Source organism: Durio zibethinus, chromosome 1, assembly GCF_047325235.1.
Source record: "Durio zibethinus cultivar Kanyao isolate XHJ-2024 chromosome 1, ASM4732523v1, whole genome shotgun sequence".
Lineage (NCBI taxonomy): Eukaryota > Viridiplantae > Streptophyta > Magnoliopsida > Malvales > Malvaceae > Durio > Durio zibethinus.
The window spans coordinates 7,742,557-7,770,106 of NC_143162.1; the positions used below are offsets into that span (position 1 = coordinate 7,742,557).

Below are 27,550 nucleotides of genomic sequence, written 5' to 3' on the forward strand. Positions count from 1 at the left end.
CTAAACAAAAAAATATGTGTTAACATAAAAATGTGAGAATAATTGAAAAATTAAAATCATTTAGTATGAAACATGTTAAAATGTCTTAATAAAAAGTAACAATAAGTGTAAAAAGATATTATTATAATATAAATAATTAAGTTAGTAATGTTAAAAATTATTATTACAAATAAAAAATAATTTTAAACAAAAAATGAAAGTTAACAAAAAACAATAAGAATAATCATAAAATTGATATTATTTTACGTAAAATAGTTATAAATATCATTATACCTTAACAAAAAAGGTTATAATAATTTTAAACGTAATAAAAAGTAACAACTAACGTAAAAATATATTATTGAAACATAAAAATTTTTAATGTAAAAAAAATTAGTATTACAAATAAAAATAATTTTAAATAAAAAAAAGTGTTAAAGTAAAAAGATGAGAATAATCGTAAAATTGATAAAATTTGAGGTAAAATATATTTAAAGTGTTGTAATACTTAAGAAAAAATTGTGATAATTCTAAATATAATAAAATGTAAGAACAAACATAACATATTTTGTTGTAATATAAATAATTAAACTGATAACATAAAAAATTATTATTATAATTTTTTATAATTCTAAATAAAAAAATGTTAACGTAAAAATGTAAAAATTGTCATAAAATTAATATAATTTAAAGTAAAATGTATTAAAAGTATTGTACGGTAAAAATATAGTTGTAAATTTAGTATTATTTAGTGTAAAATATGTTAAAACTATCTTAACACTCTAAAAAAAGTTATGATAATTCTAAACGTAATTAAATATAAGAATAAGCGTAAAAAATATTATTTTAACATAAATAATTAAATAAATAATATAAAAAAATTATCGTAAAAACATAAAAAATTATTATTATAAATAAAAAAATAATTTAATAAAAAAATAAATATTTACGTAAAAATATTATAATAATCATAAAATTTATATCATTGGACATAAAGTATATTAGAGATATTGTAACACGTTAAGAAAAAAGTTGTGGTCAATAATTTAAAATATAATAAAAGATAAAAACAAATGTAAAAAAATTTATTGTAACGTAAATAATTAAATTAATAATATAAAAAATTATTATTATAAGTAAAAAATAATTACAAATCAAAAATTAAATGTTAATATAAAAAATAAAAATAACCAAAATAATCGTACATTTGATAGCATTTTGTGTCAGACTACCTTAAAAATAATTATAATAATTTTAAACGAACTAAAAAGTAAGAACAAACATGGTAAAAAATTAAACTAAATAGTTAACTTGATAATGTAAAAGAATTAATCTTTTTAAATTAAAAGATTCTAAATAAAAAATTATTAATGCAAAAAGATGAATATAATTATAAAATTCATATTATTAGATGTAAACAATAAAATTTTAATAATTTTAAACATAGTGATTAAAAAATACAAATATATTATTAAAATAATTAAATAAATTGATTTCGTAAAATAACTTATTATTATAAAATTAAAAAACATATTTCAACGTTAAAAACATGTTTTAACGCTTCTAATGGCCACTTCTGCTGCTGTATCTTTAAGCTATTCATCGGTTGTCTCTATAAAAAATTTAAAAAAAAAAAAAAAGAAAAAAAAAAAAGGAAATGGGTCAGGCAATTACATACTTTGAACTGAACACCGGAGCTAAGATCCCCTCTGTTGGACTGGGAACATGGCAGGCTGCTTCTGGAGTAGTTGGCAATGCTGTTGCCGCTGCTATCAAGGTATTTCTCAATTCTCATATTTGGGTCTCTCTGGATAATTTTCTGGGAACCGAAACTGTGGGGTGTTTACTTCACTCCTCTATTAAAAAAATCCAAGTAGCTAACAGATCCTAATTAAATAAAATAAAAAGTTATTATGAAAAGTTGGGGAAAGGAAGGAATGGCTGCTTATCGTTCTGGGTTAATGCAGCTTGGATATCGGCATATTGATTGTGCTCAAGTCTATGGGAATGAAAAAGAGGTAATGACTTTTGCCTCTAACTATTTTTCCTGGATGAATTTCATTTTTTTAAGCCAATTTTGCATTAAAATAGTACTTCCTTTATTATTATTATTTTTTGTTTAATTTATATTTGCCGTGGCTTGATTTTGATGAATGATAATAATAGGAAATAAAATTTACTCATGTCCCATAATTTGGTTTACGTAGATTGGTTCTGTTCTGAAGAAGCTGTTTGAAGATGGTGTTGTGAAGCGTGAAGATCTTTGGATCACATCCAAACTCTGGTTTTTCTCAATTTCAAAATCCCTTCAAGTGTTTTACATATATCATATATGAAATTGCCATTTCAAAATTGAATTTTTGAGTGTAAAGTTAAAAAATTTTTAGATGCCATAAGTTATGTCAAGTATTTAAGGCTTGTCATGTGGACTGACGGATGAATTACAACTTTCTGCAGGTGCAATAATCATGCACCGGAAGATTTACCAGAGGCATTAGAGAGTACCTTGCAAGGCTTGCAGCTGAAATATCCAGATCTCTATCTAGTATGTAGAAATATTAACACAACCATGTTTCTTCCATTTTGGCCTCACTAACAGAAGCAAATTTTATTCATCATTTCTTAATGAATGATAATTTGATTGTTTAATGTTTGAAGATTCGTTGGCCTGCCAGCATGAAAAAGGGGACAGTTGGATTTAATCCTGAGAACCTAATCCAACCCGACATACCCAGTACATGGAGAGCAATGGAGGCACTATATGACTCAGGCAAGGCTTGAGCTATTGGAGTAAGCAATTTCTCTACAAAGAAGCTTGGAGATCTGTTGGAGGTAGCTCGTTTTACTCCTGCTGTACTGCAAATGGAATGCCATCCTGACTGGCAGCTGGCTAAGCTACATGCATTCTGTGAATCCGAGGGAATTCATATAACTGTGAGTATACATATATATAGTCTGAAAGCAACAAAGCATGAGGTTGGAATTCACATTTATATTTATGATGCCTGCTTCTACTAGATAAGTTAACCTATTTAAAGAAATTTAAGATTCATATAAATGACAAGCTTTAAGGAGGCTCAGGATATGCTATTATGTTGTAGCATGTGTTATTTCTTATTGGTCTTCAAACACTCATTGTTTCTTATGTAATATATAGAGAATTACTTGTTGTGGTTTCAGGGGTATTCACCATTGGGTTCCCCAGGAACAGGAACTGTCAAGACACAGGTCCTCAAGAACACAGTTTTGAATATGGTTGCAGAGAAATTGGGCAAGTCCCCTGCTTAGGTAGCTCTCCGTTGGGTGCTGCAAATGGGTCACAGTGCGTTGCCTAAGAGTACAATTGAAGAGAGGATCAGAGAAAACTTTGATGTTTTTGATTGGTCTATACCGGTGGACTTGTTTGTCAAGTTTTCTAAAATTGAGCAGGTAAGTTACTTATCCTTTTTTCATGGCTGGTTTATTGTAGATCTAAACTGTATAACCAAAATACGTGAGCTTTAGGTCTAGTTCAGCGTTGATGTAATTCTTAGTCTAGTGAGAATAGAGTTTGTCGGAGGCTAAACTGATGTGCACCTCTTTGACCTGTTAAGGAGAAGAAAAAGGCCAGGAAGCACCGGAGTTAGGACTCCAGAATTCGACGCTAAAGTCAATATGTGCCTGATAAGAGACGCAGTGACTAACAAAGAGGAGAGAGTGGAGATGGACTAGGCCGAATGGGGATCTCCCTCCAAGCCTTCACTGGTATCATTTATATCTTTACCTCCATCCTGCTAGATGTGTTAGAGGTGTGACGTGGATTTGGTCAAGTGGCAGTCTGGATAATCTTCCTCTTATGGGCCTCGTGGGCCCAGTTTATTGGGCCTTACATTGAGATTATTTACTACTTGTTTTGTCTTCCAGGGGAGGCTGATCAGAGGCAGTGGATTTGTGCATGAAACATTTGTTGCATACAGGACCATGGAAGATCTGAACGTACACCTAAAGCTTGAGAGCCTAAACAATTTGTCCTTTACATACGCGTTTGGTTCGGAAGAAATTACCTTAGCTCTTGTAAAAGAGATTCATGCTGCTGCTAAATTTTAAAATAAGGGAAGCAGTGTGTACCATTCAAGCATAGTACTATCTTGGATAGATATGGTGAACTGTATCTTCCAATGTAATAATAATTATTAAAATACCCATTTTCGAAATCCAGTCTTCTAAATTATAAATATTAATCTTGTACGGATAACCCATGGCTAGTCACGTGTTGCACTCAAGTTGCTATTTTTTTTTTTTTTTTACTTTTTTCGCTTTTAATTTTTTTTCTCTTCCTAATATTTAACAAATATTTTTAAAATTATAAAAATATATGCTTTTTCAAATATTTTATTTTGTGTGTGAGATATGCACTTACATCATTTTTTTTATTTTTTTTCTCGTTATTTTATAGTATTTATTTTGAATGCAATCTATTTGATGCCAATAATTGTCATGTGTTTTTTTATTATTTTTTATGTATATTTAATGAAATTTTTTAGATTTTATTATTTTTTTAAACACATTTGATATCGAAAATATACCATGCATCAAATCATTTGACTTTTTTTTTTTGCTGTTTTTTCATTTTTAATTTTTAATAAAAATTTTTTAATATTTAATAAATTTCTTTAATATAAAGTCCATTCATGATTTAAAAAGAGAAAGTCGAGGTGTGGGATTGCTTTTTTCTTTTTTGGTCTTTTTCCTTTTCTAAAATTCATGAAATAAAATTTTCAAAAAAATTTATCATTGCTAATGAACTCAACTTTCTTCTATTTTATTTTTATTTTTGTTTTTTTTTACTTTTGTTTACTTTTTTTCTTTTTTTAATAAAATCTTTTTTTTGAAAAATAAACAAACAAATGTGTACATGTGGTATCATATTTTTTATTTTTTAAATTATTCAAATATTTTAATTTAAAAATTAGGATGTTTACATAATATCTTAATAAACTCTTTTTTTCTTTTTTTTTATATTTTTTATTAAATTAATTTTGTTAAAAAAATTAGACGGATAGAGATGTTCACATAGTATCTCCTTTTTTTTTCTTGTTTTCTTTTTTTTTATTTTTAATTAAAAACTTTGTAATAAAAGGTACAAATTGATAAAAATATCTAAATAATTTATATATGACAGGTTTCAATCGATCCCAATTAGATATAAAATGATTTTTTAAATAAGAACTGAACTGACACATTTTAAGTTTTTTATAAAATATGACATTGGGATAAAATCGTGTTTAGAATGCATTATCTTAACTCATTTAGAAATATATATAAAAATATATATTTTATTAATAATTAAAATTTGTATTGTATATAATACTAATAAAATTATTATTTGATATTTTAATTTAAAAAATTAATATTTTAAACTCAATAAAGACTAAATTATGCCTCTTATGAACTATTTTTATTTTTGTTTTTTGTTTTTATTCTTTTTTACTTTTTACATTGTCTTTTGTTATAGATTTTTTTTTTTTTAGATATATTTTGAAATAATAAAAGATTAACTCAGATATCAAAATAATACCCTCAATTATTTTTTTATTTTTTAAAAATAAATTTTGTAATAAAATATGTCAATTAATAAAGATTATAAAATAATTCATGTCTAATAAATTTTGATATATTTTATTCCAATAGATGCTAATTTTTTTAATTGAAATCAAATTGGAACGAAACAAATCGTTTACAGACAACGAGATCCAAACTACACCGTATTTATGTCTCCGAACGAGGAGATGTCTTCCCCCCCTCTAATTTTATCACAATAGATAACTCCTCTATGTTGTTAAAATTAATTTCATTTCCTCTGATTTCCACGCTATAAAACAGGAAGCTTTCATTACCTTTTCACATTTTTAAGTTAAGGTTAAAGTGGTAAAATTAATTTCTAAGGCACTAACCATGGGAAATGGGGACGGTTACCCCCGAATTTCTGACTAACCAATAATCTCTGAACAAGTGGTCATCAGGAGCTTTCGGTTCAAGCATTCTCAACCACTAATATGTTGAAAAAACAGTACATAAGTCAAAGTGTGAAAATGAAACTGTAGAAGACCGAATCGTTCGTTCAGTGTTGGTTTTGTTTGCTTTCTTCTCTCCCCAGTCTGCAATAGTTGTCAAAAAATGGCTGATGAAATCAGGTTCTTTGAATTAAACACAGGAGCTAAGATCCCTTCGGTTGGGTTCGGCACTTACGCTGTTACTGGAAACACAGTCACTACTGCCGTCAAGGTATCTTCTTGTTTTTCTTTTTCTTTTCTTTTTTTTTTTTGGGTTTTTGTTTGTGATTTTCAGTTGAATTGGATTATCTTTGCTGGATTCAGGTTGGGTATAGGCATATTGATTGCGCTTCTATGTATGGCAATGAGAAGGAGGTGATAAATTTGCAATTTCTCTTTAGTTTCTCAGTCTTGATATAATAAATTTACCCAAAGTTAATTTGCATTTTTTTTTTCATATAATTAATTATTGTTTGGTATATGCAGATTGGCATTGCATTGAAGGAGTTGTTTGATGATGGTGTAGTGAAGCGTGAGAACTTATGGATCACCTCCAAGCTCCCGTTTGTTCCTTTTCTCTTTTCTTTTGCCCCCCTAATTTTTATTCTTTTTTTTTTATTATTTTAAACTTGGTTTTAGGATGTGAAAAGTTAATGAAATTCTACTTGAAAGTTCATATTTTAAAATAGTTGAACAAGTTATTTTGTTTCTTTCCTTTCCCTGGATTCGTTTTATTATCAAATCCTAATAAAATGATGATCAGGTGCACCCATCACTTGCCTGAAGATGTACCAGAGGCATTGAACAGAACTTTGCAAGATTTGCAGCTTGACTATGTGGATCTCTATCTAGTATGTATAGCACAGAACTCTTATTTTCTGTATACTTCATTCGAGAAATGAGTTATGTTCCAGAAGTTGCTTTTTGGTTTGTTTAATTTGATGTTCTTTGGAGTCAAGTGTCAAATCGCTAAATTTATATATTTTGACATGGTTCATCATGATAATTTCTATGAAAGAGCTATATTTGTTGCTAATTGTGATGAATTGTGAAGATACACTGGCCAGCCAGTGTGAAAAAGGGTTCAATTGGTGTTACGCCCGAAAACCTCACACAACCAAACATATCCAGTACGTGGAGAGCAATGGAGGCACTTTATGATTCTGGCAAGGCTCGGGCTATTGGTGTGAGTAACTTCTCTTCTAAGAAGCTTGGAGATCTGTTGGAAGTAGCACGCGTAATTCCCGCTGTCAATCAAGTGGAACTTCACCCTGTATGGCAGCAGCCGAAGCTGCATGAATATTGTCAATCCAAGGGAATTCACTTGTCGGTGAGTTTGAAGATTTGAAGCAACAAAATTTTCTTGTGCTGTGTTTTCATTGAAAGAAACAGGCCATCACTTGATGAATTCCATTTTCCTTTTTGTACCAGCTGGTCAGGCTGATAATTTTTGTTGGTTTCTCATCTTCCCCTACTCCATCTTGATTGTATAATTTTGTATTGGTAGTAGTTGTTAATTTCTTTCGGTCTCAGGGATATTCACCATTGGGTTCCCAACGTAGAGATAATGTCAGGAAACAGGTTCAGGAGAATCCGGTTCTTAAAATGGTTGCAGAGCAATTGGGGAAATCTCCTGCGCAAGTGGCTCTCCGTTGGGGACTGCAAATGGGCCATACTGTACTGCCTAAGAGCACAAGTGAGGCCAGACTGAAGGAAAATCTTGATATTTTTAACTGGTCTATACCTGAAGATTTGTTTGCCAAGTTTTCTGAAATTGAGCAGGCAAGTGTCAATTTCACTTTGTTTTTATCATTGCTTCTTTCTCTTTCTCTGTCTCTCTCACATGTGCATGTTTACTGCTGGCTAGCTTACTTTTTTGTTTTGGTGCTTCCTGTAACTTCAATTTTCTGAGACTTCACATGATCGCATATTTTGTGTCTGTGCGCATGTGTATAAGGGAATAAAAGAATTATGCAGCTTTTATCTTGAAGCCTATGCAGCTTTTATCTTGAAGCCTATGGTATAATAGTATCTGAACAATCTTTAGATCAAGACATACCTTTTAGTCAGGATTCCATCTTTTTTATTTTATTTATTTTTTGGATTGTGTAAATTGAATTGTTTTCAACCGAGGAAAGGTCTTCAGTTGTTCTAAGTATTGAATTTGGGATTTTCATTGCAGGAGAAGCTAATTAGAGGCAGTGAATATGTACACCAGACTTTTGGTGCATACAGGACCATTGAAGAATTATGGGATGATGAAATCTGAGCTGAGAGATGTTCGAAATTGTTGTTGACATGCTACTAAATTTCAGTGTTTATGCCTACCTGCATGTAGCTAAATCCAAAAGATTATGAAATTTAGAATAAAGCAACGAGAGCTATCAGGAATGCATTTTAGGATGAAGGAATCAGAGTTCTTTGCATAAGGTGAGCCTAAATGTATGGAATATTTACTGCAGACTCTTCTAAACGATATTAAAAAAAAAGCAATAAAGGGTATCTTCATCATTGTGTGCTGTGTGTAATTTTGCTGAATTTGCGTTGCCAATTGCAAGTTTGGGTCATTGAAAGTTTAAGACACAGCTAAAAGTGGCTTGATTTGTTGCCTAGGGAAATAATATCTAGATGGTGGTATATGCAATAACTGTGGGTTAAAACACTTGAAAACTGATGCAGAGCCCCATCGTTTCTCTTGAATTGCCATGAATGTGCCCTAATTTTGGACCTAAATATTAAACGTTGACTTGAGTGCTATCCGCTGTTAAGAAACTTCATCATTTTGTCAGCCTCGCTGGCTAGATTTGAGGAAGATGAAAGAGAAATCATCAATCTAATGCTCTAGCTAATGCAATCGGGTATTAACCCTTCTAGCATTCAACAAAAGAAGGGACAGGTGAAACCAAAAAATAAAAAATACAGCATATTTAAGATCCCTTTATGCGGGTCATTCATCAACGTAATTGTTTTGGACCTTGAATTTTTCATTTTAATGATCTTTATTTAAATTTTTTGATAATCTCAAATATAAAACATACAAGAATCATATAAAAGGTTCAAAAGCAACATAACTTTGACCGGTAGCAGAGTCTAGTTCACACTTTAACAGCATCTTTGGTTAGAGAAAATTGTAATTCTTTTCCCCACGTTGTTTTTATGATTTTTTAAATTTTATTGTTTGGTTCATATTTTTAGTAAATTATAATTATTTTATGGATCAACAATTCCTTCAAAACAAGAAATAGCAATTCTTTACTCTCCTCTAAGAATTGCATTTCTTTGTCCATCAAGAATTAAAAATAATATTTATGAACAATTTTGTCCTTATATATTTAATTATAATTTTAATTAGATCATTATTTAATATTAATTAAATTAAACTATAATAAATAAGTAATTAAATAATATTATATAATATCAAAATATTAGCTTAATTAATTAAATAATATTATAAAATTAATATTTAATATAAAATAACATTAGAATGTTGTTAAAATAATATTTAACATTAAAACATTATTAACTTAATATTAAAATTTTTAAAATTATTTTATTAACATTGAATTTTTAAATGATAATAAAATAAGATAACATTAGTTAAATAATATTAAAATAAAAATACTATTAAAAATATTTAATGTTAAAATATTATTAAAATATATTAAAATAATATTAAAGTAATGTTAAATATTACTCCCTCCATCTTAAAATATTTGTCATGTATTTACTTTCACAAAGTTAAAAAAAAAAGTTTTTACTTTAATGTATGTAATATTAAATTTTAAAAAAAAATTATAAAATTAAAGTTCCATTATTTTTAATGTAAAAAAAAAATTTTAAATATAAAAAAAGTAAGAGATTTAGATGTTAAAAAAAAGGACATAATTTTGGAACATCTCAAAAAAGATAGGCAAAGAAAATGGGATAAGGGAGTAAAATATTACTAAATTAATATTAATATAAAATCTTATCAAAATTACTATTAAATAATATTCAAATATTATTCAAATAATATTAAATTTCTAAAAAAATTAATGTCTAATATTAAAATATTTGAAAATCAATTAAATAATATTAAAATATTATTAAATCATTATTTAATACTAAAATAATATTAACAGTAAATATTGTTTAATTCATATTTAATATTAAAGTATTATTAAAATGAATATTCAATACTTAATATTAAAATATTATTAAATTATTTAATATTATTTAATTCATATTTAATATGACTAAATTTATTATTTAATATGATTAAATTAATATTTAATATTGTTCAATAATATTTAGTATTATTGAATATTAGTTAGTATTATTAAATTAATATTTAATAATATTAAATTAATGTTGAATATTACTAAATTAATATTGATTATTATTAATTAATATTTAATATGATCAAATTAATATTTAATTTTATGAAATTAATATTAATTGAAATATTATTTTTAATATTAATTAATAATTTTGAATTATTATTAATATTTTATTCATTTTATTAATTATTAATTTTGATAAAAAATTATAATAATAAAATGGTCTTTAAACTAATTCTATATATATATTTTTTGAACTAACTAAACAAATTAATCCTAATTCTTACTCTATTCCATTCTAATAAACTAAATTTCATTATATATATAATTTTATTTATCCTATTTTCTGTTCCCATAAAATATCAATTTCATTCTTTTTCAATTTTATTTCACAAACCAAACATATTAGGCGTTTGGTTCAAGGGAAAACTAAATTATTTCTGGAATTGTACTTTTTGTAATCTAATTTTTTGGTTTAGTTCACAATATCTAGTTCCAGGGTATTCTAAAATTCCCATCATTGTTCAAATAATTTGAATTCAGAAATTTACCTCTTCTTGAGAATTTTTAAGATTCCTAGAAAAAGTAAAATTTGTCTCATTTTTTACTTCAATAATAAAATTTTTCAGTCTATTTTACATTTGAAAATCAACATAATTTTGTGATAATTGAGATTCATTCTAATACAAAAAGTTACATTCATAGCCACACAATTGGACAAAACTACATTCCTAGCACATGATTGAACATATAGAAGATTAAATAATAAAACTAACATTTTAAAAAAAAAATGCAGTAGATTACTGTAAATTTAAGATTTTAAATTTTTTTTTATTTTCAAAAACCTTACGTTGTTTATGTATGAAACTAGTTGATCAATTAAAATAATAACAAAATAAATTAGATATTTTCAATATCAATATGAAAATATAATAATAGATATAATATTTATAATAGAATATTTATGATACTTTCAACTACATTTCTTATGCAAAAGATGTAGTATTTGATAATTATAAAATTTTTGCTATATCAATAATTTTGTATTTTATTATAAAAACGTAATCATTGATAAATTATAGTTTTTTATTTTTATAAGTATTACATTTTTTTACATATTAAACATAATCAATTATTTTAAAAAATAACAAAATAAATTTGATATTTGCAATATCAACAACATTTTTTAGTATGAAAACGTAAAACGTAATAATAAATATAATATTTAGAACAAAATATTTAAAATATTTTTAAATACGTTTTTATGAAAAAAAAAAAAGTAGTGCTTGATAAATATAAATTTTTTTATGTCAATAAATTGTAGTAATTAATTATCTAAAACTTATTGTTTGATAAATATAAAAAAATTTTATGTCAATAAATTGTAATAATTAATTATCTAAAACTGATAATGTTTCTAAAATAAAAAATACAATTTTTGTTGAAAACATAAAAAAATATTTTTCATAATTCAATAAAAGACGATATTTTTCATATAGAAAACGCAGTCTTTGTTGAAAAGATGACGTTTCTAAGATAAAAATATAATATTTGTTAAAAAAATGAAAAATATATTTTTCATGTTTCAATAAAGATGATGTTTCTAAGATAGTCAACATAGTTTTTATTGAAAAAAATGATGTTTTCTAAGATAAAAATGCAGTTTTTTTTTTAAAACATGAAAAAAAATATATTTCAAAATTCAATAAAAGATAATGTTTTCTAAGATAAAAAACGTAATTTTAGTTAAAAATATAAAAATATATATTTTTCAAAATCTAATAAAGATGATTTTCTAAAACAAAAAAAAAAAACAATTTTTGTTGAAAATTTAAAAAAAAATGTAAAATATCTTAATTTAATATTATTACATATAAATTTTAAAATATATTTACTTAATATTATTACACATAAAATCTTTTTACGAGGTAGAGTTTCGAAAAACCTTAAGAAGGGGTTTATTACCCTCTTTTAACCCTTACATTGACCTTACGCGAAGGTCAATCAACATGTTCTCTGCATAGGAATGATAACACATTATTTATATATTAATATTATGAATATCACGTGTTATTATTTACTATCAAAGATAATATAGTATAAAAATTTATTAGATAATTTTATATTTTCGAAAACCAAACACGAAAATATTATATTTTCTAAATTCAAAAAAATTCAAAAATTACACATTTTTTAATATCACTTTTTTTTTTAAATCATATTCTTTATAAAATGTAAAATTTCATGAATTAAACATAAATAAAAATTATGGGGCCAATCTTCATTTATAAGTAAACTTGTTCCTTTGGAAGAGCATATCCCTGGGAATTGTTTCCTTGACATAAATTAACCACGAAAACTGTATCTATCATAAGTAAGATTTTCCTTTGTCGGGACAAATGGACAATCATACTATTGAGTATTCATGTGTACGATGGGATCACATTTATGTAAGATTGCAAATAAATCGAACATAAACAAATGAACTTATATTTATGTTTATTCGTTTATTTTTAAAAGTTTTTATATTTGGTTTGTATTCGTTAAGAAAATTGTTCTATTTGTATATGTTCATTCATTTAAATAATAAATTGCTCATGTTCGATTCGTATTCATTCATTTAAGTTAAATAAGCTCATTTATGAACATTAAATAAACATGTTCACAAACATATATAAATGAATATATTCATAAATAATAAATAAATTATAATCAAATAAATTTAAACGAACAAACCCTAAACGAACATAAACAAACCAAATAAACATAAACAAACCTTAAAATAGAATTTGAATAAAGGATAAAAATGTATTTTATTATTATTATTATAAATGAATAACAAACAAATAATAAAAAAATGAGTTTTAAACGAACTATAAACAAATTTATTTGTAAATATAAATGAATGGATAGATAATTATTTGTGTTCAATTTTTTTAATAAAAAAATGTATAAATGATGTTTAAGATCATTTATTAAACTTAATAAATAATTATAAACAAACAAAAATTAAATATATTTATAAATGATTTATCAAAAATTTTATTCGCTTGCACTAACTCTTTTATGTTTCTAGGTTAAAAACATGTTTTAACGCTTCCACTAATCACTCACACGTGTACGGAGAGACCATTACCATATTTACGTTTTACGAACTCTTTTTGTGTTTTAAGGTTAAAAACATGTTTTAACGCTATTCCTAACTACTTTTGCGGCTGTCCCCATAAGCTATTCATCGAATGTCTCTATAAACAAAAGAAAAAAAAAGGAAATGGGTCAGGCAATTCCATACTTTGAACTGAACACCGGATCTAAGATTCCCTCTGTTGGACTGGGAACATGGCAGGCTGCTCCTGGAGTAGTTGGCAATGCTGTTGCCGCTGCTATCAAGGTATTTCTCAATTCTCATATTTGGGTCTCTCCGGATAATTTTCTGGGAGCCGAAACTGTGGGGTGTTTACTTGACTCCTCTATTCAAAAAATCCAAGTACCTAAAAGATCCTAATTAAATAAAATAAAAAGTTATTATGAAAAGTTGGGGAAATAGAGGAATAGCTGCTTATCATTCTGGGTTAATGCAGCTTGGATATCGGCATATTGATTGTGCTCAAGTCTATGGGAATGAAAAAGAGGTAATGATTTTTGCCTCAACTATTTTTCCTGGATGAATTTCATTTTTTTAAGCCAATTTTGCATTAACGTAGTACTTCCTTTATTATTATTATTTTTAGTTTAATTTATATTTGCCGTGCCTTGATTTTGATGAATGATAATAATAGGAAATAAAATTTACTCATGTCCCATAATTTGGTTTACGTAGATTGGTTCTGTTCTGAAGAAGCTGTTTGAAGATGGTGTTGTGAAGCGTGAAGATCTTTGGATCACATCCAAACTCTGGTTTTTCTCAATTTCAAAATCCTTTCAAGTGTTTTACATATATCATATATGAAATTGCCATTTCAAAATTGAATTTTTGAGTGTAGAGTTAAAAATCTTTTAGATGCCATAGGTTATGTCAAGTATTTAAGGCTTGTCATGTGGACCGACGGATGAATTACAACTTTCTGCAGGTGCAATAATCATGCACCGGAAGATGTACCAGAGGCATTAGAGAGTACCTTGCAAGACTTGCAGTTAAACTATCTAGATCTTTATCTAGTATGTAGAAATATTAACACAACCATGTTTCTTGCATTTTGGCCTCACTAACAGAAGGAAATTTTATTCATCATTTCTTAATGAATGATAATTTGATTGTTTAATGTTTGAAGATTCATTGGCCTGCCAGCATGACAAAGGGAACAGTTGGATTTAATCCTGAGAACCTAACCCAACCTGACATACCCAGTACATGGAGAGCAATGGAGGCACTATATGACACAGGCAAGGTTCGAGCTATTGGAGTAAGCAATTTCTCTACAAAGAAGCTTGGAGATCTGTTGGAGGTAGCTCATGTTACTCCTGCTGTACTGCAAGTGGAATGTCATCCTGTCTGGCAGCAGGCTAAGCTACGTGCATTCTGTGAATCCAAGGGAATTCATATAACTGTGAGTATACATATATATAGTATGAAAGCAACAAAGCATGAGGTTGGAATTCACATTTATATTTATGTTGCCTGCTTCTACCAGATAAGTTAACCTATCTAAAGAAATTTAAGATTCATATAGATGAAAAGCTTTAAGGAGGCTCAGGATGTGCTATTATGTTGTAGTATGTGTTATTCTTATTGGTCTCCAAACACTCATTGTTTCTTGTGTAATATATAGAGAATTACCTGTTGTGGTTTCAGGGGTATTCACCATTGGGTTCCCCAGGCACAGAAACTGTCAAGACGCAGGTCCTCAAGAACACAGTTTTGAATATGGTTGCAGAGAAATTGGGCAAATCCCCTGCTCAGGTAGCTCTTCGTTGGGGGCTGCAAATGGGTCATAGTGTATTGCCTAAGAGTACAAATGAAGAGAGGATCAGAGAAAACTTTGATGTTTTTGATTGGTCTATACCCATGGACTTGTTTGTCAAGTTTTCTGAAATTGAGCAGGTAAGTTACTTATCCTTTTTTCATGGCTGGTTTATTGTAGATCTATAGCGTATAACCAAAACACTTGAGCTTTAGGTCTAGTTTAGCGTTGATGTAATTCTTAGTCTAGTGAGAATAGAGTTTGTCGGAGGCTAAACTGGTGTACCTGTATGACCTGTGAAGGAGAAGAAAAAGGTCACGAAGCACCGAATACAATTTGATGCTCAAGTCAATATGTGCCTGAGAAGAGAAATAGTGAATAACAAAGAGGAGAGACTGGAGTTGGACAATGCCGAATGGGAATGTCCCTCCAAGCCTTCACTGTTGTCTTTTATATCTTTGCCTCCATCCTGCTGGATGTGTTAAAGGTGTGACGTGGATTTGGTCAAGTGTAATGTATGGACAAGTGGCAGTCTGGATAATCTTCTTCTTATGGGCCTCGTCGGCCTACTTTATTGGGCCTAATATTCAGATTATTTATTACTTGTTTTATGTCTTCCAGGAAAGGCAGATCAGCGGCGGTTGGTTTGTGCATGAAACATTCGGGGCGTACAGGACCCTGGAAGAACTATGGGATGGTGAGATCTGAACATACGCCGAAAGCTTGAGAGCCTAAACAATTTGTCCTTTACATACGCGTTTGTTTCGGAAGAAAATACCTTAGCTCTTGTAAAAATGCTTCATGCTGCTGCTAAATTTTAAAATAAGGGAAGGAACAGTATTTAGTATTTAAGCATTCTACTATTTTGGATACAGATATGGTGAAATACAACTTGATGGTATCTTCCAATGTAAGAATAATTATTAAAAAACCCATTTTCGAAATCCAATCTTCCAAATTATAAATATTTCTTTTGCACGGATTACCCGTGGCCAGTCAAGAGTTGCGCTCATGTTTTTTTTTGCCTTTTTTCTTTTTTTGGTGTTTTAATTTTTTTTTTCTAATATTTAACAAATATTTTTAAAATTATAAAAATATATAAATTTTCAAATATTTTTTTCTCTGTTTGAGATGCACTTATATCAAATTTTTTTTAAATTAAAAAAATATTTAATAAATATTTTTTAGTATTTAATTTATTTTGAATACAGCTTACTTGATACCAGTAATATGTTATGTGTTTTTTTGTTGTTTTTTTTTGTTTTATATATTTAATGAATTTTTTTAGATTTTAAGTTTTTTGGACTCACTTAATATCGAGAATATATCATGTATCAAATCATTTAATTTTTTTTTCTTTTTTGATATTTAATAAATATTTTTGTGATATTTTATAAAATTTTTTTTAATATGGAATCTATTTGATAATTAAAAAAAGGAAAGTGGAGGTGTCAACATCACATCGGGATTGGTTTTTCTTTTTAGTATTTTTTTTAATTTTTACTTCTTTTAAAATTTAGAATATAAAATTTTTAAAAAAATTCATCATTGCTTGTGGTATAACAACTCAACTTTTTTCTATTTGTACTTTTTTTAATTTTTTCTTTCTTTGTATTTTAAATAAAATTATTTTTCTAAAAATAAATAAATAAATGTGTACATGTGATCTTATTTTTATTTTTTAATTAATCAAATTATTATTTAATATTTTAATTTAAAAATTAATATGTCCACATAATACCTCAATGAAGTTTTTTTTTTTTTTTTTTTTTATATTTTTTATTAAATTAATTTTGTTAAAGAAATTAGGCAATAGAGATGTCCACATTATATCTCATTTTCTTTTAGTTGCCTTTTTTATTTTTAATGAGATAAATTTTGTAATAGAATGTGATAATTGATAAATATGTCAAAATAATTCATATTTGACGGATTTCGATAGATACTAATTAGATATGGGATGATTTTTTAAATAAAAATCAAATTAAAACAAGTTAAGTTTTCTATAAAATATGATATTGGGGTGAAAGCGTGTTTAGATTGCATTGTCCTAACTCAATTAAAATTATATATAAAAGTATATATTTTTTATTATTAATTAAATTTTATATTTATATATAAAATATTAATAAAGTTATTATTTGATATTTTAATTTAAGAAATTAATATTTTAAACTTAATAGGGAGTGTTCATGTGATGCCTTCAATGAACTACTTTTTTATTTTTTGTTTTTGTTCTTTTTTACTTTTTACATTGTCTTTTGTTTTAGATTTTTTTATTAGATATATTTTATGATAATAAGAAGTCAATTTGGGTATCCACGTGATATCTTCATTTAATTTTTTTTTTTAGTTTTTTTGTATTTTTTTATTAGATAAATTTTGTAATAATGTGTTGATTAATAGAGATTTTAAAATAATACATATTCAACGAGTTTTGATCTATTCCAATCCAATAGATGCTAGGTTTTTTTTTTTTTTTATTGAAATCAAATTAAGATGAAATGAATACTTTACAAAAAAAAAAAGATCGAAGCCAAAGCATATTTAGAGTAGTTTATCTTAAATCATTTCAAGGTATATATAAAAATATATATTTTATTATTATTTAATTTTATGTTTATATATTTATTACATTAATAAAATTATTATTTGATATCACAATTTAAAAAATTAATATTTTAAACTTAATTGGAGTGTCTATGTGACACTCTTTATGAATTTTTTCATTATTATTTTTATTTTGTTCTCTTTTTATTTTTTTTTTCATTTTTGTTCATTTTTTTTTTCATTTTTGTTCATATTTTTTTTTCAATTTTAGTTTTTTATTTGTTATAAAATAAATTGTGGAAATATGAGATTAATTGAAGTATCTACGTGTTATTTTCATTTTATTTTTGTCTTTCATCTTTTGTTTATGTTTTTTAGTTAGTTAATTATGCAAAAAAAAAAAAAAAAACAATAGATAAAGATGGTAAAACAAAAAATTTTTAACAAATATTTCGCCATTTCCCATCATTATTTTAAAATTTTTTCCTAAGCACACCAATTCCCATTTTTTTAAAAAAAAAATTATTGGTTTTTATTTTTTTAAATCTATGATATAAATATATGTTTTATTATTTATTTAATTATAGATACATGTATTATATAAATAAGATTATTATTTGATATTTTAATTAAAAAAATTCACTTGCCACTTTCATTTGGCTTTATTTTCTTTTCTTTTCTTTTTTGGTTTATCATTTCTTTGACTATACTTTAAATCATGCTTATATACGAAGATTTTATGGGTGCCATGTCACACTTCAATACATTTCCTTTTTTTTTAATTTATTTTTTTCTTTTTTAATATTTAATCAAAATTTCATATTTTAAAAATTTTTATGTGTGAGACTCATTTAGTATTATTAATTAAAAATGTATTTTTCTTTTTTTCATTCATTTTTCTTATTATGTGTTAGGTCTATATTTGGTGGGTTTCAATTTCTTTAGATCCAATAGGTGTGTTTTTTAAATTTACAATTGAATCAAAGATTTTTCTAAAAAATCAAGATCAAGTCAAATGCAAGTTTAAGGTATTTTATCTCGTCTTGACATATATAAATACATAATTTATTATTTATTTTAATTTTATATTTATATATGTATTATGTTAGTAAAACTATTATTTAATATCTTAATTTAATAAATTTACCTTACATCCTCATTTGACTTTTTTTTGGCCATTTCCTTTTTTTTTTTTTTTTTAAGTTTTTGACTTTTTTAATTGGATAAATTTTATAAAAAAAAAGACAATAGATGTTGTAATGACAAAATAAGTAATATCTCACTAATTTTGATTTGCTTTAATCCAATATATGCTAATTTTTAAAATTTAGGGATAGGGTTGAGGTTTTTTCTTTTTTAAAATCAAGGTTGGTTAAAGGTAGGTTTAGGATTTTTGTGTTATTCCGAGTATGTATATATATATATATATATATATATATATATATATATAATTATATTTTTAAAATATTTATTTTTTTATATTTATATATTATATTAATAAAACTTTTATTTATTATTTTAATTTAATAAAAATATTATATTTATTCATAATTAAAATATAATACATCCATTTATCCACTATATGAAATTTACACATTTTGACTTTTGTTTGATCTTCATTTAAAGTGTTGATGTATCACTTTATATATATATATATATATATATATATATACCTTTTTTTCAACCTTTCAACTTAGTTTGGTTTTTTATTTTTCTGTTTTGGAAAAATTATAATCGGAGTTGTCCAAGTAATAATTTAATTTGGTTTTTCTCATTTTTTAATTAGATAATTGTAACAAAAGAAATCAGCAGATAGAAATGACACAATAATTCATATCGGATTTTTATTTGACTTGATTAGATAGTAGGGCAATTCTTTTCTTTATTGGTTTTACCTTTTGCTTTTTTTTGCTTTTTTTGTAAGATAAATTTTGTAAAAAAAAGTCAATAGAGTTGTTCACGGTGCACCCCGATTTATTTATTTCCTTTCATATTTTTTGTTTTTATTTTGATAAATTTTATAACAAAATAAATTAATTGATAGGGATAGTAAAACAATAAATAACTGATAGATTTTGCTTCGTCTTGATTCGATATGGATGTTTTTGTAAAATATTGATATCGAGTTTGGTGTTTATTTAAGAAAATGAAGACGGTCAGAAATGAATTTAGAGTATTCTATTTCAACCCACTCATAGTATATATAAAAATATATATATAAATAAATCATTTTTTGACACCTAAATTTTAAGATATTAATATTCTAAACTCAATTTAAATGTCCACGTAACATCTTGATGATCTTTTTTTTTTCCTTTGTTAATTTTTCCTTTTTCATCTGTATTTTTTTAATTTATAAAACTATTATTTAATACCTTAATTTAATACATTAAGCTCTATTTTCTTTTTTTTTAATACCTTTTTAAAGTAAATTAATTTTATGAAAAAAAAGTTAATGAAAGTGTTTACCTAGCACACCCATTTGCTTTTTCCTTTGAAATTTTTTAGTTAAATAAAATTTACAATAAAATATATCAATTAATAGAGATATCAAAACAATTTGTATTCGATAGATTTCGATTTATTTCTATCTTATAGGAGATGATTTTTTAAGTTGAGATAGAGTAGGGGCAAGTTTAATTTTTTTGGAAGAAATAAGATTGGTTTGGAAGTTTTAAGGTGCTCTATCTTGACCTAATTCAAGTTATATATAAAAGTATATGTTTTATTATTAATTTTATTATTATATTAATAACATTATTATTTGATATTTTAATTTAAAGAATTAATATTTTAAGCTTAATGAGGTATAATGTGGCACTCTTTATAAACTTTTTGTTTGGTTTTGTCCTTTTAATTTTAATTTTATTATTTTAATTAGAAAAAATTTAAATAAAAAAAAAACAACTGAAATATCCACCAGTCACCTACATTTGATTTTTTTTTTAATTTTTTAATTTTTAATTTTTTAATTAAATAAATTACCCGATAAATATAAATAACAAAAAAAAATTTTGATCCATGGCAATATGCACCGATCATGCTAGTAGGAAAAAAAAACTCAGCAAAAGTTTCTAGTCAAAAGAGGTAGGGAGCGCCCTTTGTTCAATTGTCAAAGGTGTCTCATGTCTGCCATGGTGCCATTGCATCAAAATAGCTGCCAATCACTGAACCAAGCCATAATCCAACATTAATAATCAATGACATGAAAAAAAAATGGAAAACAGAAAGAAGAAAAACGCAAAGCTTTCCGGTGAGTAGTCACAACTCACACGTGTACGAAGGGATGATGCTATGAGTAAATCGTCACTCGTGAAATGAATGGACATAGCTTATCACGATTCTGTTTCGTAGCTAATGTTATCTCTCCTACCATGTACAATGTATTATGTCTTATGTCTTATCTCTTACTCTTCAAGCTCATTGACTCTATTATTGGTCTTTTTTGTTGCTTCCTCTATATAAAAGACTCCATTGGTCATATGATTCTGTGGCGGAAATGGCTCTGGCAGTTAGATATTTTGAGCTCAACACAGGGGCTAAGATGCCCTCGGTAGGGCTAGGAACTTGGCAGGCTGCTCCTGGAGTTGTCGGCAATGCCGTTGCTATTGCTATTAAGGTAGTGTTTTCTCTTAATTTTTTCTTTTTCCTGTTCTGTTTTGGTAAACTTGATTTTGGATAATTTTCTAATGCACACGACCCGTGGAGATGTTTGTTTTGCATCTCTCTTAAAATACTTAAATATTATAAGGCTTTTGACGTTTGACTCAAAATTTCTAACTGTATACTTACTGGGTTTGTTTTAGGTAAGGTTTGGAATTCATGAAAATATTCCATTAAAACTTTACCAATACTATTTGAAGGAAAATAAACAATAAACATTCTTCTTGTTTGGATGGGAAAAGTCCTCTTTTCATTCAAGTATTAGCAAATCAGCAAATTATATCAAAGAGTAGAAAATTTTGGGAAATGGAAGACCGCCTGTTAATTGTTCTGTTTTAATGCAGCATGGATACCGGCATATCGATTGTGCTCAACTCTATGGGAACGAGAAAGAGGTCATTACGTAATACCATTTCATAATTTACTTGTTTGTCATCTTTATTGATTGAAGTTGAGTTTCTATTTCTTCTTAAATGTATATTGGAGTTGCACATACCTTTGATGCATTCAGTTTTAATGATTCAACAATTTGGTTTATGCAGATTGGTTTTGTTCTAAAGAAGCTTTTTGAAGATAGTGTGGTGAAGCGTGAAGATCTTTGGATCACCTCCAAGCTCTGGTTTGTCTCAATTTCAAAATCCTTTTTAATCATTTGTATATTGAAATTGCTATTTGACAATCAGAACTTCCGTGGAAAGTTTGGGTAGTTCATTCAGTTTATTCAATGTTTCAAGTTACCCAATTTGAAGACTTGTAGTGAATTCAATAAATTTTCGTCAGGAACACTAATCATGCACCAGAAGATGTACTAGAGGGATTGAATGGTACCTTGCAAGACTTGCAGCTGGACTATCTAGATCTCTATCTTGTAAGTATAGATTTTAAGACAACCATTTTTTTAAATTCCACTGACAATTACACATGTTTTTTCCTAGTTTATTTTGTGTTCAAACTGATATAATGTTAGAAGAAGGTACAAAATTTGACAACTAGCCAATCTCAAAGTCTATGGTACTTTTTTTTCCCTGTTATGCCTAGGAGAAAAATGCACATTTTGTAAATGTTTTCTTACTATGGTGTTTCTTAAACATTTGAAGATTCATTGGCCCGTCAGTATGAAAAAGGGAGCAGTTGGCTTTAAACTCGAGGACCTAACGCAACCTGACATACCCAGTACATGGAGAGCAATGGAGGCACTCTATGACTCTGGGAAGGCTCGAGCTATTGGAGTATGCAATTTCTCTTCGAAGAAGCTTGGAGATCTGTTGGAGGTGGCTCGCATTCCTCCCGCTGTAGTCCAAGTGGAATGCCATCCCGTATGGCAGCAGCCTAAGCTACATGCATTATGTAAATCTAAGGGAATTCATTTAACTGTGAGTATGCATAAATAGATACTTTAGTAAGTTAAGTTTATGATGGTATTTATGGTTGAACAAAAGTAACCAACTCAAGTTGAAGTTTGAGGTTGATGTTTATGCTTTCTGCTTCTACCATGCAAATTAACTTTGCTCTGAATAAACTAACGTAATACTAACAAATTAAGAATATTAATGGTCATTGTTTCAGGGGTTTTCACCATTGGGTTCCCCAGGCACAGGAACTGTTAAGATCGAAGTTCTCAAGAATCCAGTGCTGATTATGGTTGCAGAGAAATTGGGCAAGTCCCCTGCTCAGGTTGCTCTCCGCTGGGGGCTGCAAATGGGTCACAGTGTTTTGCCTAAGAGTACAAATGAAGTGAGGATCAAAGAAAACTTCGATGTTTTTGATTGGTCTATACCCGAAGACTTGTTTGTCAAGTTTTCTGAAATTGAGCAGGCAAGTCATGTTAATTCAATTCTATTTGTGGAGATTAGGGTTCCAAAACATTGAGGTCCGAAGAGGACCTTGCTTTTGGTCTAGTCGAGATTACTGATTTCATGTTTTGTATCTTCCAGGAGAGGCTGATCAAAGGCGTTTTCTTCGTCCACCAAACATATGGTGCATACAGGAGCGTTGAAGAACTATGGGATGGTGAGATATGAAAATACATGGGAGTTTGGTAGCCTAGCCTAATGATCAAGCAAAGTTACCACTAGTTGTACTAAAATAAGAAAAATGCTGTAGCTAGCATTTGGAAAGCAGATTTCATTGTTGGTATGCTGATACTTGATTAAGTACTAGTACTAAAATAAGTGAAGCAGCAGTATACCATGTGGGTGTAACTTCTATTGCCTCGAGTCAACAGCTTGATAATATAACTTCCAATGTTATTTGGATGAATCAAGGATTTTTTATCTTTTCATTTTGCTCACATGGCTAGGAAAAATTTGAAGTGTTCCATTGCAAAATAGCACTAGGAAAAAAACAGATAAGAAGGTTGGATGATTAGGTCCTGGATGTTGTCACCCTAAATGGACCAGGGACCACGGCTAGTTGCCGACCTCAGTCATTTTCCACCAGAGCTGTGTCACTAAGCTATTTGTCCTTAGTCGGGACCAAGCAAATGCTAGAATTCCCCACCAACAAACTAGGCTATTTCGACCAATGAATCTCACTGATTTTTCTGATCAACAACAATACTCCACAAAACAAGGGTCAAATGAGGTCCTTTTCTTTTTTCCATTTTTCATTGCCAAATGAGTTCTTATCAACCATTAAAAAAAAAATTCTTTGTACCCCACCTATGTTCAAGTTCCATCAATGCCGACTTATGAAGATTTATTTATTATTTTTTTACGTGATAAATGTTAAAAATAGTTTGATTATATCTACAATTATTATAAGACATAATTTCATAAAAGTAATTATGAGATAAACTAAATGGATGTACTTTCATAAGCTTTTTTTAGACAATACATACACATTTCAAAATTAAATTTTGTAGTTAAGATCTTATCATATTATATGCATGAAGAACTAAACTTAAATTTTTTATAATAATATAAGGGTTGCTTCTAATAATTTTAAAAATAAATACCAATTGAGTATTAGTTTATATGTCCTACAAGTTGATCAAATTTTTAAAAATTACAAATTTAAAAAAATTTAAATGGTAATATTATTTTCAAACGAGTTAAATAAATAAATCTTTAGAGTATAAAGTATACTAAAAATTAAAAAAAAATTAAAATAGGAGTAAAATCAAAATCCTAGAAAAGGTCCCCACAGATGCAGGCCGTAGCCTTTTCAACTTTAGGCCCACTTTTCCTTTTCCAGAACAAAGCAAATCACAATAAGGAAAAATCACCACCGTCAAATTACCAATTGTCGTCTTTCACTGGCATGTGGCAGAAAAAATGATGAAATTTCTCAATTGATCCCCTCTTCTCAATTAAAAAATAAAAAATAAAATAAAGTTTTCCGCGTGGCAGTGTCCGTTTCTTCTAGTTGTTGTCACTCTCTCGTTTCAGTCACTCGCTTACGTTTCTCTGTGTTTCACGTTTTCGCATTTTGCGTCCAGTCTACGCGCTTCCTCTGTGTTCTCCAAATGGCGAATGAAATCAGATTCTTCGTGTTGAACACCGGAGCCAAGATTCCGTCCGTCGGCTTGGGAACTTGGCAGGCTGACCCTTACGTCGTCGGCGCCTCCGTTGACGCTGCCGTCAAGGTATATCGTTGACGCTGTTGTTGGTCGTATCATTCCTCATAATTTTTTGTTTTGTCTTCATTGGAAATGCGGTTCGCTGACTGTTACATCTTTCGGTTTTCTCAAAAAGAAAAAAAAAGATATTTTTTTCTTTTTAAAAGAAAAAACTTTCGATAATTAAATGTTTGTTTTCCTGTTGGCTTCAGATTGGATACCGCCATATCGATTGCGCTCAAGCGTACGGAAACGAAAAGGAGGTAGATTTATGCCCTGTTTTGGCCACAAAATTTTCCTTCTTTTTTGCAAAAGAAAAAAATTATTTACTTTATTTAGTGCGACCAATCGTTGTTTAGGTTTTTCTATAGTATTTTACAAAAAAAAAAAAAAGAAGAAGAAGAAAGAGTGCAAAGCTGGTGTTTGGATGCAGAAATAATACTAGTCGAATAGTTAAAGTTAAATTTTTGTTTTATTAATTGAATAGTAAATTATTGCGTGCATGTCTCTATTTGCTTTAGATTGGTGGGGTTTTGAAGAAGCTGTTTGAAGATGGTGTAGTCAAACGTGAGGAGTTGTTTATCACCTCCAAACTCTGGTTCGTTTTCGATCTTTTATGTTCTGTTTATCCATGGATTTTCTTTTATTAAAAAATTACTCTCTAAAATTAAGTTATGCACAGGTGTAGTAATCATGCACCCGAAGATGTGCCGGCAGCATTAGACCGGACTTTGCTGGATCTTCAACTTGATTACGTTGATTTATACCTTGTATGTATTGCTTGATCCAACCTACATTGTCTAACCCATTTCACTGTTAATTATACTGTTGAGTGTGCTGGTTTACGGCAGTTCTAAACACAGGGTCATTCAATATTGATCCTAGGTGGAAATTATTGCCTGATCATATAGTCTTCTTAGTTTTGCTACCTTTGCAGTTATCTAGTTTTAAGAATCACGTTTTAAAGTTGTTGAGTTTTCATCATTAGACGTTGGAGTATCCTGATGTGTTATTGAAGATATTTTTCAATTGTGACTAATATGACGGTGTTTGTTTTTAAGATTCATTGGCCCGTTCGGATGAAGAAAGGGTCGGTTGGTTTTAAGCATGAAAACCTTATTCAGCCAGACATACCTAGTACATGGCAAGCAATGGAAGTGCTTTATGACTCTGGTAAAGCTAGGGCTCTTGGCGTTAGTAATTTCTCTTCAAAGAAATTGGGAGATTTGCTGGAGGTAGCGCGTGTTCCTCCAGCTGTCAACCAGGTTGAGTGTCATCCTTCGTGGCAGCAGACTAAGCTACATGAATTTTGCAGATCCAAGGGAATTCACTTATCGGTGAGCATTCTAATCTTGTTTCACTGTGTTAGACTATTATTTGATTCAATTACAAGAAGAGACTTCTAATGCCTTTGATTGGGCAAATATTAATATATGGCTTTGCCATTGTGTAAGTCAAAAATAATGAAGTGGTATGTATATATATAATTTTTCAGGGATATTCGCCTCTGGGTTCTCCTGGCACAACATGGCTCAAGAGTGATGTTCTTAAGCATCCAATTCTAAATATGATTGCAACGAAATTAGGCAAAAGTCCTGCACAAGTTGTCATTCGCTGGGGTCTGCAAATGGGTCATAGTGTGCTTCCTAAGAGCACACATGAGAAGTGGATCAAGGAGAACTTTGATGTCTTTGACTGGTCTATTCCTGAGGACTTATTTGCAAAGTTTTCTGAAATTGAACAGGCTAGTAGCTATTACATTACTAATAACTGTTGGTATTCAATAATAGTGAATGCTAACTAGTGACGCATTTGATTAAATTCTGATTCACTATTGCTCCACCATCATTTCTCCTGAATAATGCTCTATTTTCAATTATGCAGGCACGATTGCTCAGGGGAACTTCATTTGTTCATGAGACTTTCGGCCCATACAAAACTGTTGAAGAACTTTGGGATGGTGAGATTTGAGCGATTGAATTCTGGATCAAAGAAGAAGCCCTTTGGGGTGGGGGGAGAACAAAGAGGGAGGTTTCTGGTACTTCTTTCGATACAGATTGTGTCTATCAGTTCAGCAACTAAAGAATATTTGTGCTACACAACTATAATAAACCGTTATTGATTTTCATCTCGGTTTCATTTAATTTTCTGGAATTTGGATTAATTGGCCATGAATAACCTTGAAATTTGAAGGTTGACATGCATGTTTGTGGCACACAGACTACCCAAACAATTTGCAGTTTTCGTGCTTCTTATATCTCATTTTATTTTGGAATGAATGACTGAGATTGGCCATGCCAAGAGAAGCATCTTTTCCCTTTGAAGGTGGGAACGACTCCACCGTTGCAATTCAAATGGATTGCTTCGGTAGAATTGGACAAAAAACGCCCAAACGCCGGCCTTAGAAAATATCAGGATGAAAATGTAAAAAAGTTTTGGTTGACGACAAGGTTAATAGTCCAGTACAGTGATTGGCCGAATATGAATATGACACAGCTGAATTAGGATCCCATGATGGAACTTCATCGGATGACAGATATGATTAAT

At 28.3% G+C, this 27,550-nt stretch overlaps 4 protein-coding genes and 1 pseudogene across 7 annotated transcripts; all 5 read left to right on the forward strand.

Annotated features, from left to right (window-relative positions):
* Positions 1–1,482: 1,482 nt before the first annotated feature.
* On the forward strand, positions 1,483–4,172 carry LOC111310631 (NADPH-dependent aldo-keto reductase, chloroplastic-like; annotated as a pseudogene). The gene is made up of 7 exons (XR_016342719.1): positions 1,483–1,756; positions 1,947–1,997; positions 2,187–2,263; positions 2,437–2,524; positions 2,638–2,913; positions 3,160–3,408; positions 3,883–4,172. The product of XR_016342719.1 is annotated as an NADPH-dependent aldo-keto reductase, chloroplastic-like (transcript).
* Positions 4,173–6,060: 1,888 nt separating this feature from the next.
* On the forward strand, positions 6,061–8,522 carry LOC111311096 (aldo-keto reductase family 4 member C8-like). The gene is made up of 7 exons (XM_022910470.2): positions 6,061–6,243; positions 6,336–6,386; positions 6,498–6,574; positions 6,775–6,862; positions 7,066–7,341; positions 7,545–7,793; positions 8,194–8,522. The coding sequence occupies exons 1-7, from the start codon at positions 6,136–6,138 to the stop codon at positions 8,278–8,280; spliced, it is 936 nt and encodes a 311-aa protein (XP_022766205.1). The 5' UTR covers positions 6,061–6,135; the 3' UTR covers positions 8,281–8,522.
* A 4,978-nt stretch (positions 8,523–13,500) lies between these two features.
* Positions 13,501–16,166, forward strand: LOC111311976 (NADPH-dependent aldo-keto reductase, chloroplastic-like). 3 transcript variants are annotated; one of them, XM_089761911.1, is made up of 8 exons: positions 13,501–13,721; positions 13,912–13,962; positions 14,151–14,227; positions 14,401–14,488; positions 14,602–14,877; positions 15,123–15,371; positions 15,534–15,746; positions 15,853–16,078. In XM_089761911.1, the coding sequence occupies exons 1-7, from the start codon at positions 13,602–13,604 to the stop codon at positions 15,714–15,716; spliced, it is 1,044 nt and encodes a 347-aa protein (XP_089618037.1). In that variant the 5' UTR covers positions 13,501–13,601; the 3' UTR covers positions 15,717–15,746; positions 15,853–16,078. The 3 variants fall into 3 exon arrangements, with proteins under 3 accessions (XP_089618037.1, XP_022767602.1, XP_089618043.1); XM_022911867.2 differs by lacking the exon at positions 15,534–15,746 and having other exon boundaries at positions 15,853–16,166; XM_089761917.1 differs by lacking the exons at positions 14,151–14,227; positions 14,401–14,488 and having other exon boundaries at positions 13,522–13,721.
* A 5,105-nt stretch (positions 16,167–21,271) lies between these two features.
* On the forward strand, positions 21,272–23,703 carry LOC111311975 (NADPH-dependent aldo-keto reductase, chloroplastic-like). Its single transcript, XM_022911865.2, has 7 exons — positions 21,272–21,400; positions 21,789–21,839; positions 21,987–22,063; positions 22,225–22,312; positions 22,542–22,817; positions 23,011–23,259; positions 23,379–23,703. The coding sequence occupies exons 1-7, from the start codon at positions 21,281–21,283 to the stop codon at positions 23,463–23,465; spliced, it is 948 nt and encodes a 315-aa protein (XP_022767600.2). The 5' UTR covers positions 21,272–21,280; the 3' UTR covers positions 23,466–23,703.
* Positions 23,704–24,790: 1,087 nt separating this feature from the next.
* LOC111311977 (NADPH-dependent aldo-keto reductase, chloroplastic-like) lies at positions 24,791–27,131 on the forward strand. The gene is made up of 7 exons (XM_022911868.2): positions 24,791–25,030; positions 25,216–25,266; positions 25,525–25,601; positions 25,686–25,773; positions 26,065–26,340; positions 26,499–26,747; positions 26,888–27,131. The coding sequence occupies exons 1-7, from the start codon at positions 24,911–24,913 to the stop codon at positions 26,972–26,974; spliced, it is 948 nt and encodes a 315-aa protein (XP_022767603.1). The 5' UTR covers positions 24,791–24,910; the 3' UTR covers positions 26,975–27,131.
* The last annotated feature ends 419 nt before the right edge of the window (positions 27,132–27,550 follow it).

Excerpts from the sequence above, each read along its gene's own strand:
- LOC111311096 (XM_022910470.2), top strand. The coding sequence starts at position 6,136 with ATGGCTGATGAAATCAGGTTCTTTGAATTAAACACAGGAGCTAAGATC. Across the intron at positions 6,387-6,497 it reads TGTATGGCAATGAGAAGGAG|ATTGGCATTGCATTGAAGGA; the intron begins GTGATAAATTTG and ends TGGTATATGCAG. Across the intron at positions 7,342-7,544 it reads CCAAGGGAATTCACTTGTCG|GGATATTCACCATTGGGTTC; the intron begins GTGAGTTTGAAG and ends TTTCGGTCTCAG.
- LOC111311976 (XM_089761911.1), top strand. The coding sequence starts at position 13,602 with ATGGGTCAGGCAATTCCATACTTTGAACTGAACACCGGATCTAAGATT. Across the intron at positions 13,722-13,911 it reads CTGTTGCCGCTGCTATCAAG|CTTGGATATCGGCATATTGA; the intron begins GTATTTCTCAAT and ends GGGTTAATGCAG. Across the intron at positions 13,963-14,150 it reads TCTATGGGAATGAAAAAGAG|ATTGGTTCTGTTCTGAAGAA; the intron begins GTAATGATTTTT and ends TGGTTTACGTAG.
- LOC111311975 (XM_022911865.2), top strand. The coding sequence starts at position 21,281 with ATGGCTCTGGCAGTTAGATATTTTGAGCTCAACACAGGGGCTAAGATG. Across the intron at positions 22,064-22,224 it reads TGGATCACCTCCAAGCTCTG|GAACACTAATCATGCACCAG; the intron begins GTTTGTCTCAAT and ends AATTTTCGTCAG. Across the intron at positions 23,260-23,378 it reads AGTTTTCTGAAATTGAGCAG|GAGAGGCTGATCAAAGGCGT; the intron begins GCAAGTCATGTT and ends TGTATCTTCCAG.
- LOC111311977 (XM_022911868.2), top strand. The coding sequence starts at position 24,911 with ATGGCGAATGAAATCAGATTCTTCGTGTTGAACACCGGAGCCAAGATT. Across the intron at positions 25,267-25,524 it reads CGTACGGAAACGAAAAGGAG|ATTGGTGGGGTTTTGAAGAA; the intron begins GTAGATTTATGC and ends TATTTGCTTTAG. Across the intron at positions 26,341-26,498 it reads CCAAGGGAATTCACTTATCG|GGATATTCGCCTCTGGGTTC; the intron begins GTGAGCATTCTA and ends ATAATTTTTCAG.